We start from the raw sequence: 12,362 nt of genomic DNA, 5'->3' as shown, positions 1-12,362 counted from the left end.
ATGCGGGTTTTATGCGGCGCATGTTGGGTCGGATCCCAGATTTGGAAGTGGGGGGCCTGATAATGGGGGGAGACTTTAACACGGTGTTGGATCCGGCACTGGATCGCTCCAGGTCTAGGACGGGTAGGAAGCCAGCGGCGGCTAAGGCGCTGAGGGGGGGTTTATGGACCAGATGGGAGGGGTGGACCCTTGGAGATTTGCAAGGCCGGGGGCTAGGGAATTTTCATTCTTCTCACATGTCCATAAGGCTTATTCCCGGATCAACTTTTTTATTTTGAGCAGGGCGCTGATAGCGAGAGTAGAGGATACCGAGTACTCGGCGATAGCCATTTTGGATCACACTCCGCATTGGGTGGACTTAGAACTGGGGGAGGAGAGGGACCAGCGCCCGCTGTGGCGCTTGGAGGTGGGGCTGTTGGCGGACGAGGAGGTGAGTGAGCGGGTCCGAGGAAGCACAGCGAGGTACCTGGAGACCAACGATAACGAGGAGGTCCGAGTGGAGATGGTATTGGAGGCGCTGAAGGTGGTGGTTAGGGGAGAGCTGATCTCCATTAGGGCCCACAAGGAGAGGAGGAGCAGAGTGAAAGGGAGAGGCTGGTGGGGGAGATGGTGAGGGTAGACAGGAGGTATGCGGAGGTGCCTGAGGAAGGATTGTTGAGGAAGAGGCACAGCCTCCAGGCCGAATTCGTCCTGGTGACCACCAGGAACGCGGAGGTGCAGTGGAGGAAGGCCCAGGGGGCAAATTATGAGTACGGGGAAAAGGCAAGCCGGATGCTGGCGCATCAGCTGCGGAAGCGGGACGCAGCTAGGGAGATCGGGGGAGTCAAGTCAGGGGAGGGAGTGTGGTGCGGAGTGGGGTGGGCATCAATGGGGTCTTCAGGGACTTTTATGAGGAATTGTATTGGTCCGAGCCCCCCACTGGAGGAGGGAGGGATGGGCTGCCTCCTGGACCAATTGAGGTTGCCGAAGGTGGAGGAGGGACTGGTGGCGGGATTGGGGGCCCCGATTGGGCTGGAGGAGCTGACCAAAGGGATAGGGAGCATGCAGGCGGGGAAGGCACCGGGGCCGGACGGTTTCCCGGTCGAATTATATAAAAAATATATGGACCTGTTGGGCCCTTTGCTAGTTAGGACCTTCAATGAGGCAAGCGGGCTTTGCCCCCGACGATGTCCCGGGAACTGATCTCCTTGATCCTGAAGCGGGACTAGGATCCCCTGCAGTGTGGGTCTTACAGGCCGATTTTGTTGCTAAACGTAGATGGCAAGGTGCTGGCGAAGGTCTTAGCCACGAGGATTGAGGATTGTGTGCCGCAGGTCATCCACGAAGACCAGACGGGGTTCGTGAAGGGGAGGCAGTTGAACACGAATGTGCGGAGGCTTCTGAACGTTATCATGATGCCGGCGAGGGAGGGGGAGGCGGAGATAGTGGTGGCGATGGACGCTGAGAAAGCCTTCGATAGGGTAGAGTGGGGGTACCTGTGGGAGGTGCTAAAGAGGTTTGGGTTTGGGGAGGGGTTTGTCAGGTGGGTTAGGCTGTTGTGTGAAGTCCCGATGGCGAGTGTGGCCACGAACAGGGAGGTCTGAGTACTTTCGGCTGCACTGAGGGACGAGGCAGCGGTGTCCCCTGTCCCCCCTGCTCTTCGCACTGGCGATTGAACCACTGGCTATTGCAATGATGGAGTCGAGGAACTGGAGGGGGTTGGTGCGGGGTGGGGAGGAGCTTAGGGTGTCGCTCTATGCGGACGACTTGCTGCTATATGTGGTGGACCCGGTGGGGGGAATGCTGGAGGTAATGAGGATCCTCAGGGAATTCGGGGGGTTCTCGGGGTACAAGCTCAACATGGGGAAGAGCGAGCTGTTCGTGGTTCACCCAGTGGACCAGGAGAGGGGGATTGGCGAGCTCCCACTAAAAAGGGCGGAGAGGAGCTTCAGGTATTTGGGGGTCCAGGTGGCCAGGAGTTGGGGGGCCCTGCATAGGCTGAATTTGACAAGGCCGGTGGAGCAAATGGAGGAGGAGTTCAAGAGGTGGGACGCGTTGCCGCTGTCTTTGGCGGGTAGGGTGCAGTCAGTCAAAATGACGGTGCTCCCAAGGTTTTTGTTCCTGTTCCAGTGCCTCCCCGTGTTTATCCCGAAGGCCTTTTTTAGGCGGGTCAACAGGGAGCATAATGGGGTTTGTGTGGGCGCGAGGGACTCCGAGGGTGAGAAGGGTATTCCTGGAGCGGAGTAGAGATAGGGGGGAGGCTGGCGCTGCCCAACCTCTGTGGGTACTACTGACCCGCCAATGCGACGATGGTGCGCAAGTGGGTGATGGAGGGGAGGGGGCTGCATGGAAGAGGCTGGAGATGGCGTCTTGTGTGGGTACGAGTCTGGGGGCGCTGGCAACGGCACCACTGCCGCTCCCTCCAAGGAGGTATAACACGAGCCCGGTAGTGGCGGCTGCCCTCAAAATCTGGGGGCAGTGGAGGTGGCACGGGGGGGGGGGGGGGGGGGGAAGTTGGGGCCTTGGTGTGGACCCCAATACGGGGGAACTACCGGTTCGTCCCAGGGAGAACCGATGGAGGGTTTTCGGGGTGGCACAGGGCAGGGATACAAAGGTTGGGAGACCTGTTTGTGGACGGGAGGTTCGCGAGCCTGGGTGAGCTGGAGGAGAAGTATGGGCTCCTCCCGGGGAACACCTTCATGTACTTACAGGTAAGGGTGTTTGCCAGGCGGCAGGTGGTTGAATTCCCGCGGCTGCTGCCACGCACAGTACAAGACAGCATGCTCTCGGGGGGGTGGGGGGGGTGGGAGTGGGGAAGATCTCGGAAACTTACCAGGTGATGCAGGAGGAGGAGGAGGCCTCGGTGGTGGAGGTGAAAGGTAAGTGGGAGGAGGAGTTGGGAGAGGAGATCGATGAAGGGACGTGGGCAGATGTCCTAGGGAGGGTGAACTCTTCCTCTTCGTGCGCGAGGCTCAGCCTCACACTGTTTAAGGTGCTGCACAGGGCACACATGATCGGGACAAGGATGAGCAGGTTCTTTGGGGGTGAGGACAGGTGTGTTAGGTGCTTGGGGAGCCCAGCGAATCACACCCATATGTTCTGGGCATGCCCAGCGCTGGAGGAATTTTGGAGGGGTGTAACGAGGACAGTATCGAGGGTGGTAGGTTCCAGGGTCAAGCCGGGCTGGGGGCTCGCAATATGTGGGGTGGCAGAGGAGCCGGGATTGCAGGAGGCGAAAGAGACCGGTATTCTGGCCTTTGCGTCCCTGGTAGCCCTGCGGAGGATTCTTCTTCAGTGGAAGGATGCGAGGCCCCCAAGCGTGGACTCCTGGATTAACGATATGGCGGGGTTTATTAAGTTGGAGAGGGTGAAATTCGCCTTGAGAGGGTTGGTACAAGGGTTCTTTAGGCGGTGGCAACCGTTCTTAGACTTCCTGGCAGAACGGTAGACATTGGTCAATGGCAGCAGCAACTCTGGGGGGGGGTGGTTACTTTTATTTTTGTTTATTTACACTGGGGGATCTGAGGGGGTGTATATATTTGCTATGTTTGCTTTGTGTTAAGTCGGGGTGTTAATTTATTATTTATGTACAGGGGGGAGGGGGGATGGAGGTTTTTTTTTTTTAAACTGTGTTTTGTATTTAACCCTGTTGAGTTCCTTTTTCATTTTGTTATTGATATTCTGTGAAAACCTTAATAAAATTTAAAAAAAAAAAAAAAAGCCTGCAACAAGTGTGTGGGAATGGCTAATGCTGCTTCTTTGCATTAGGTGCAAAGTCCGGGCCATTAACTCTGTTTCCCTCTCCAGAGATGCTGCCTGACCCGAGTGTTTCTACATTTTCTGTATTCAATTTCCAGCATCCACAGTATTGTGCTTAAGATGTTCACTATGACTTTATTAAATACTAATGCAAGTAATCTTAAACAGCACCAGATATGTAAACAGGAGGACAATATTTTCATAAAAAGTAGTTAAAGGCTTTCAACATAGGATTTAAATATAAATTTTACCACGTTCGTTATTCAGTTTAATGCACAAGAAATCAATTTGCTATACAGGAATTTAAAAACGTGACTATGTGTCTGGTGAACCAAATGATGGGTATTGGTTGCTTGTGAACCTTGTGCTGCTAAAACCTGTCCTGCATTTTGTGGCAACACAGAAACAAACAGGTGCAATATAACTATTTATACTTGTTCACCACAGTAAGGTTGGATTTTTAAATCCAGATTATTGCTGAAAAGATAGATATGCTGCCAAAGTTTTTCAGCTTGCATGTATCTGGCTAAATGCAAGTTTGCCAAATGTCAAACGATCACAACAATTTGTACTACAGGAGAAAAGGGTGCTAATTTGGAAGTTGACTCTGATTGGTTGAGACATTGTCTCAGAGACAGCAACAGGGAATTATAGGCTCCCAGGTGATTCAAAATGGTGCCAGGCTGGAATAAAATTCCTTTTGTTTCCAGAGAACAGGCCTCTGCATATGAATGTATGCCGCTTCTAGCAAGCATAAATGAACCATGTCACCAGCTTGAGTGACTATCTCAAATTGGTCGTTGGTATAGCTATTTGCTCACTCAGAATTGTTCAGAAATTGATGTCCTTTCGGGAATCACATCTAATAATAGACATTTTGTTTTGTGTTTTGCAAGCACAAGCTGCTTGAGTGTGGTCAGATTTTCAGATTACATTCAACATTCAAATAATCAAAGATTAAGGATAAATGGGATATTATCAGGTTGGCAGGCTGTAACTAGTGGAATAACACAAGGATCAGTGCTGGGGCCTCAGCTATTTATCATCTATATTAATGACTTAGATCACGAAACCAAGAGTAATATATCTGAGGTTGCTGGTAACATAAAGGTGGTGGAAAAGTAAACCGTGAGGTGGACAATAAGAGGCTGCAAAAGGATAAAGACAGATTAAACGAGTTGGCATCAAGGTGGCAAATGGAATACAATGAGGGGAGGGTATGAGGATATTCACTTTGGTAGGAAGATTAGAAAAGCAGAATATCTTTTAAAAGGCATACAACTTATAAATGTTATGTTCAAACTTGTTTACAAACTTTAATAAAAAAATTTAGAGTACCCAATTATTTTTTTCCAATTAAGGAGCAATTAGTGTGGCCAATCCACCTACCCTATACATCTTTGGGTTGTGGGGATGAAACCCACACAGACACGGGGAGAATGTGCAAACTCCACCCCGACAGTGACCCGGGACTGGGATCGAACCCAGGTCCTCAGTGCTGTAGGCAGCAGGGCTAACCACTGCGCCTCCATGCCATCCCTTAGAACACAAAGCTAGCATGCAAATACAGCAAGAAATCAGGAAGGTAAATGGCATGATTGCCTTTATTGCAAGGGGATTGGAATACAAGAATATACAAGTTTTGCTACAATTGCACACAGTTCTCGTGATACTACACATGGAATATTCCGTGTAGCTTTGATCTCCATATCGAAGGAAGAATATACTTGCATTGAAGGCAGTACAGCGAAGGGTTACTAGGACGAGAGGGTTTGGCTAGGATGATCATAGAATCACTACAGTGCAGAAGGACGCCATTCGGCCCATTGAGTCTGCAATGATACTCTCTGAAAGAACATCCTATGTACGCCCACAATCCACCCTATCCCAGTAACCCAAAAATCCTACCTACCTTTTCACAAAGTGGTAATTTATCATGGCCAACACACCTAACCTGCACATCTTTGGACTGTGGGAGGGAACTGGAGCACCCGGAGGAAACCCATGCAGATACTGGGAGAACATACAAACTCCACACATCCACACAGTGACCCAAGGTGGGAATTGAACCCGGGTCCCTGACACTGTGCGGCAGCAGTGCTAACCACTGCGCTACTGTGTCACCCCCAAAAAATGAGATTGAATAAATTGGGTCTATACCCTCTGGAGCGGAGATGAATGAGAGGTGATCTCATTGGAATTTAGAAAATTATGAAAGGGTTGAAACAGAGGCTATTTCCCCAAGGACTGGGAAGAAGCAGTTGCAAGATAAGGGACTTTTAGGACTGAGGTGAGGGGACATTTCTTCACTGCAGGGGATTGGAAATCCGTTGGAATTCTCTATCCAAGGGTTGCTGATACTTGTAATCCAATTTATTTAAGGCAGAGAAAGACAGATTTTGGTTGCTCAGAGAATTCAGGGGTATGGGGAGTGGGTGGAAAAATAGAATTGTGGCAGAAAATTAGCTGTGATCATACTGAATGAGGGAGCAGGCTTAAGGGGCCGTATGGTCTACTTCTTCTCCAATTTATTTTGTCCTTAACTACAACATCAGCTGGCCAAAGGGTGAAGTTAAGGTGTGAACATTTTGAGTGGGAATGGGTCAAAGAGCAGGAGGTGGGGTTTCTGGACAAGTTGGAGATGTCATTTGGAGGAAAGGTCATAAATAAGGCCATGGTTCAAGCCAAGGCAGGGGAGAGTCTTTTTCGCAAAGGGAATGGGAAATAAATAGCAGAGTTAGCTGAACAGATGATCTCAATACTGTGACAAAGAAATCCACGAACTCCTCACACTTGTTGGAGGTGTGGGTGGAGTAGACAGGGAAAAGGGATTTCAGAAGATGATAGTGGAGAAAAATTATCTTTGCTCTCCAAAGTAATTGTAGAGTAATGGCCAGTTTTGACGAGAGGTCTGATCACATTTGACATGGTCCATAAAGCATTGGTAATGTGTAGCTAAACAGAGGCACAATAGAATTTCCATACTCATATCTTATTTTTACCTGTTTTCTATGTGGTGAGGTTTTCTTTTAGCTAATCGTGTTGGGGAAGTGCCGCTAGACCTATCCAACAGTCTCTGAGTCTGGAATACAGCATGGTTCAAGCACTGTTCTGTGAAGTATCTTTCAGATGGATTCAGTTTCAGCAAGTTCTTCAAAGAGAAAAAAACAAAATAGATAACACAAATTTATCCATTGGGCAGAGATAACTTGTTTTAGTAGCATTTCATAGAATCCCTACAATGCAGGAGGCCATTTGACCCATCAAGTCTGCATCGATCCCCCTGCACTTTCCCCGTAACCCCAGCACGGTAGCATAGTTGCTTCACAGCTCCAGGGTCCCAGGTTCGATTCCCGGCTTGGGTCACTGTCTGTGCGGAGTCTGCACCTTCTTCCTGTGTCTGCGTGGGTTTCCTCCGGGTGCTCTGGTTTCCTCCCAAAGTCCAAAGATGTGCAGATTAGGTGGATTGGCCATGCAAAATTGCCCTTAGTGTCCAAAAAAGGTTGGGGTGGGGTTACTGGGATAGGTTGTAAGTGTGGGCTTAAGTGGGGTGCTCTTTCCAAGGGCCGGTGCAGACCCAATGGGCCGAATGGCCTCCTTCTGCAGTGTAAATTCTAACCTGTGGATGTATGCACATCGTTAGACTGTGGGACAAAACCAGAGCACATGGCAAAGACCCACACAGACGGGGGAGAACATGCAAACTCCACACAGACAGTCATCCAAGATCAGAATCAAACCCAGGAACCTGGCACTGTGAGGCAACAGTACTAACCACTGTGCCATCCATGTTTAATTTTAATTGAAACATACATGCCACTTAGAAGAGACCGTAGGAACAGATGATCTTACTCAGTATTCATTAATGGAAAGAAAATGGAAAATAAACTTCACACTCCATAGAATATTTCTGCTACAGGATTAGCGAAAACCATGTCCACTGCAAAATATTTAACCAAATGCTACATCAAAGTTTCATACCTTCATCAGGTCGAGCATAACTCCACTAATAACACCCAAGTATCTTCTCTCCAGAGTCTGAGGGTGGTTTACTGCAGGGAACTATAAGCAGAAGCATTAACTAATCATGTATATGAAAAGAATACATAAAACACAATCAAATATATATCATATATCTATATATATTTTAAATTTAACCTAAATTTCTTCACACATTTTAATTTTTTTGTTTAAAAACTAGAGAATGCCCTTAAATGGATTATACAACTATTGAAAGCATATTATCTTACAGCTAATAGGGCTGTCAATTGATCAGTTAACATTTTTTTGAAGATTTTTTTTTAAACACGCATTAATGCAGAATTTATGGAGAGAGTAAATTTTAAACTCATACTAATGAAACTGGCAAACTGCTTTGTTTTTTGGGAGACATGATTATGCTGCTCAAGCTGGGTTACATGATCCAACTTTTGAATGCCAGTTCATGCTCAGAATCACTTTTCACAAACAACTTGCACAACTGTTTATTTCCGATGAAACATAATCAGGGCCACATCAGGCACATATTCTGACAAAGATAGAAGTGTTCCAACAATACATCATATATTGATTAGGGTATTAAAATATATACTGAATATGTCAGCTGCAAGCACCTTCCATCACGCAATATTCTCCCAAGTTAACAGTGACACCAGTGATGGGAAGAATGAGGCTGAAGTAGATGGAGGCTGCTACCACCCCATTTAATTCAACTTCCCAGCTCTTTCCCCATAGCCCTGCAAATTGTTTCTTTTCAAGTACATATCCATCCTTAAAATTACTCGTGGATCTGTTTATGTTAATAATAATCTTTATTATTGTCACAAGTAGGCTTACATTAACACTGCAATGAAGATACCGTAAAAAGCCCCTAGTCACCACATTCCGGTGCCTGTTCGGGTGCACAGGGAGAATTCAGAACGTCCAATTCACCTAACAGCACGTCTTTTGGGACTTATGGGAGGAAACCAGAGCACCCGGAGGAAACCCACGCAGACACAGGGAGAACATGCAGACTCCGCACAGACAGTGACCCAAGCCGGGAATCGAACCTGGGACCCTGGAGCTGTGAAGCAGCAGTGCCACCCACTGTGTACCATGTTAGCCTTTCATATTGTGCATTCCAGATCATAGCAACTCGCTATGTAAATTTGTTTTCCCTCATATCACTTTGGATAGTGAAAACTGTTTTCCCTACCTACTCAATTAAAATATCTCAATTTCAAACACCTCTATTAAAGCTCCCCTTAATACGAACATACCAATGGGGAGGAGTAGGCCAACCTGCCCTTCAATAGGTCATGACTGATCGGATTGTAACCTCAATTCCACATTCCCAACTACCCCGATAACGTTTCACCTTCTCGCTTATCAAGAATCTATCTACCTCGCCCTTAAAAATATTCAAAGACTGCTGACACAGCCTTTTGAGGAAGAGAATTCCAAAGAATCAAAACTAAAAAATTCTCCTCATCTCTGTCCTAAATGGGTAATCCCTTATTTTTAAACAGTGGCCCCAATACGAGATTCTCCCACAAGAGGAAACATCCTCTCCACATCGACCCTGTTGATGCCCCTCAGGATCTTATGTTTCAATTACTTGTCTTTTAGTCTTCTAAACTCCGAAAGATACAATCCTAACCAGCCCAGCTTTTCCTCATCAGCCAACCCATCCAATCCAACTATTGGTTAATAAACCTCCTTTGAACTGCTTCCAATGTATTTACATCCTTCCTTAAATAAGACCAATACTGTACACAGTACTCTAGGTGTACAGCGGGATTCTCCGACCCCCCGTCGGGTCGTAGAATCCCCGGGGGGGGGGGGGGGGGGGGGGGGGGGGGGCGGAGCGAATCCCGCCCCGCCGCCGGCTGCCGTATTCTTCGGCGCCGGTTTTTCGGTGGGGTTCACGCCATGCCGGTCAGGGGCCGTTGGCAGCGGCCCCCCGGCAATTCTCCGGGTCCCGATGGGCCAAGCGGCCGTCCGTTTTTGGCCAGTCCCACCGCTGTGGGTTAGACATGGTCCCACATGGCGGGGTCTGGCAGGTAAGTGGGCGGGGGCGGTCCTCAGGGGGGATTCGACCCCGGGCGGGGGGGGGGGGCACGGTGGCCTGGCCCGAGATCGGGGCCCACCGATCTGCGGGCGGGCCTGTGCCATGGAGGCACACCTTCCTTCCGCGCAGGTCGCTGTAGGGCTCCGCCATGGCCGGCGCGGAGAAGACAACCCCCTGCGCATGCACCAGAATACGCCGGCCAGTCTGCGCATGCGTGGAACCACACCGGCGGTTCAGCGCATGCGCGGGATCACGCCGGCCCTTTAGCGCATGCGCGGACTCAAACAGTCCCTTCGCCGCCGACTGGCGTGGCGTCAACTCCTCCACCGTCCACCTAGCCCCCAAAAGTGCGGAGAATTCCGCACTTTTGGGGGCTGTTGACGCCGGTTTCCCCCCCGGCGTGGGAACTTAGTCCCACGAAAGGAGAATCCTGCCTGTGGTCTCCCCAATGCCCCGCATAACTGAAGCACAACCTCCCTACTTTTGAATTCAATTCCCTTTGCAGGTGAAGGCGTGGGTTTAAATAGGGTGCTCTTTCCAATAATAATGATAATAATCTCTATTATTGTCATAAGTAGGCTTACATAACACTGCAATGAAGTTACTGTGAAAATCTGTTAGTCGCCACATTCCGGCGCCTGTTCGGGTACACTGAGGGAGAATTCAGAAAGTCCAATTCAAGGGCCGTTGCGGACTCAATGGGCTGAATAGCTTCCTTCTGCACTGTAAACTCTATGATTCTATGAATAAATGATATAATTCTATTAGCTTTCCTAATTACTTGTACCTGCATACTCGCCTTTTCTGATTCATGCACTAAGACACCCAGATCCCTCTGCAGAGCAGAGCTTTGCAATCTCTCACCATCTAAATAATATGTTTTTTATTTGTTCCTGCCAAATTGCACAATTTCCCACATTGTATTCCATTTGCCTGGCCTTAGCTCATTCACATCTTACTACCTTGTCTATTTTGTGTTATCAGCAAATTTCGCATCTTTATCTTTTTTTGGTCTCAGAAGAACAATCACAATTTTACGCGCCTCTCCACATAATGTAAGTCCCTCATCTATGATACCATTCCATTAAATTGTCTCTGGACCTTCTCCAAAATCTTGGCATTGTTCCGAAAGTGTGATTCTTTGAATTGATCATAATAGTCAAGCTCTGGGATAATCAGTAATTTATAAAGGTTTAATGCAACTTCCTTGTTTTTGTCCTCTTCGTTCGTGCTTATTAAACCCAGGAACCTGTGGGCTTTTTAACAGTCACGGCAACTTATTCTGCCATCTTCAATGTATACATATACTGATTTTCCACATTCTTCTTTCCAAAATGTATCCCATCACACTATTCTGCACTATATTCCATCTGCCATGTGTCCACTACTCTCTACTTACGGCCTCATACCCAACTTCGTTTCCATACTGCCACGGTCTTTTAATCGCATGAGCTTCAATTTTGTTAATATGTCTATTACGTGGCACTTGATCAAATAAATGCCTTGTGAAAGTACACGTTTTAAAAATTCATTTCGGGGATGTGGGCTTTACTGGCTAGACCAGCATTTGTTGCTCATTCCTGTAATTAGCGTCAACTTTATTTTTAATAAACATTTTATTGAGTTTTTTTTTTGCATTGTAACATATAAACAATGTACATAAAAATATAAACATAGTCCAAATACCGCCTCCCTCCCCCACAGGTCCCACCATTACTTAACCCTCTACTCTACACTAACCTACCCCCCTCCACCACCCCCCTTCTGCTGACGATTAATTCTCTGTGAAGAAGTTGATGAATGGTTGCCACCTCTGGGCGAACCCTAACAGTGACCCTCTCATGGCGAACTTAATTTTCTCCAGGCAGAGAAAGCCAGCCATGTCCGAAAGCCAGGTCTCTGACTTCGGGGGCTTTGAGTCCCTCCATGCTAGTAATATCCACCTCCGGGCTACCAGGGAAGCAAAGGCCAGAACGTCTGCCTCTTTCTCCTCCTGGATTCCCAGATTCTTCGACACCCCGAAAATCGCCACCTCTGGACTCAATACCACCCTTGTATTTAATACCTTGGACATGACGTCCGCAAACACCTGCCAAAATCCCCTAAGCTTTGGACATGTCCAAAACATGTGGACATGGTTCGCCAGTCCTCCCGCACATTTTGAGCACCTGTCCTCCACCCCAAAGAATCTGCTCATCCGGGCCACTGTCATGTGAGCCTGGTGCATGACCTTGAATTGAATCAGGCTGAGCCTGGCACACGTCGCGATTGCGTTGACTCTACTCAACGCGTCCGCCCAAAGGCCCTCCTCAATCTCTCCCCCCAGCTCCTCCTACCACTTTCGCATCAGCTCCTTGGTTTGCGTCTCCTCTGATCCCATAAGCGCCTTATAAATGCCAGAAACGCTCCCCTTTCCTATCCAGTCTCTAGAAACCACCCTATGCTGAATCCCCCTTAGCGGCAGGAGTGGGAAGGTTGGTACCTGTCTACGCAGAAAGTCCCGCACCTGCAGATATCAAAATTCGTTCCCCCCACCAATGCCCTCATGCTCGGAAAGCTCCCCTCTATGAAC

At 48.3% G+C, this 12,362-nt stretch overlaps 1 protein-coding gene across 2 annotated transcripts in view; it reads right to left on the bottom strand.

Moving 5' to 3' along the window:
- Nucleotides 1–12,362, bottom strand: part of cdkl5 (cyclin dependent kinase like 5) — a 273,738-nt gene that overhangs the window by 74,223 nt on the left and 187,153 nt on the right. For both annotated transcript variants that reach the window (XM_072514173.1, XM_072514174.1), the window contains exons 10-11: nucleotides 7,720–7,800; nucleotides 6,741–6,889 (exon numbers count right to left, since the gene is read on the bottom strand). In XM_072514173.1, the coding sequence (XP_072370274.1) occupies nucleotides 6,741–6,889; nucleotides 7,720–7,800 (230 nt within the window). The remainder of the gene's footprint in view (nucleotides 1–6,740; nucleotides 6,890–7,719; nucleotides 7,801–12,362) is intronic.

Source organism: Scyliorhinus torazame, chromosome 8, assembly GCF_047496885.1.
Source record: "Scyliorhinus torazame isolate Kashiwa2021f chromosome 8, sScyTor2.1, whole genome shotgun sequence".
Lineage (NCBI taxonomy): Eukaryota > Metazoa > Chordata > Chondrichthyes > Carcharhiniformes > Scyliorhinidae > Scyliorhinus > Scyliorhinus torazame.
The sequence above is the reverse complement of the archived record's forward strand: the minus strand, read 5'-3'. Positions and strand labels throughout refer to the sequence as shown.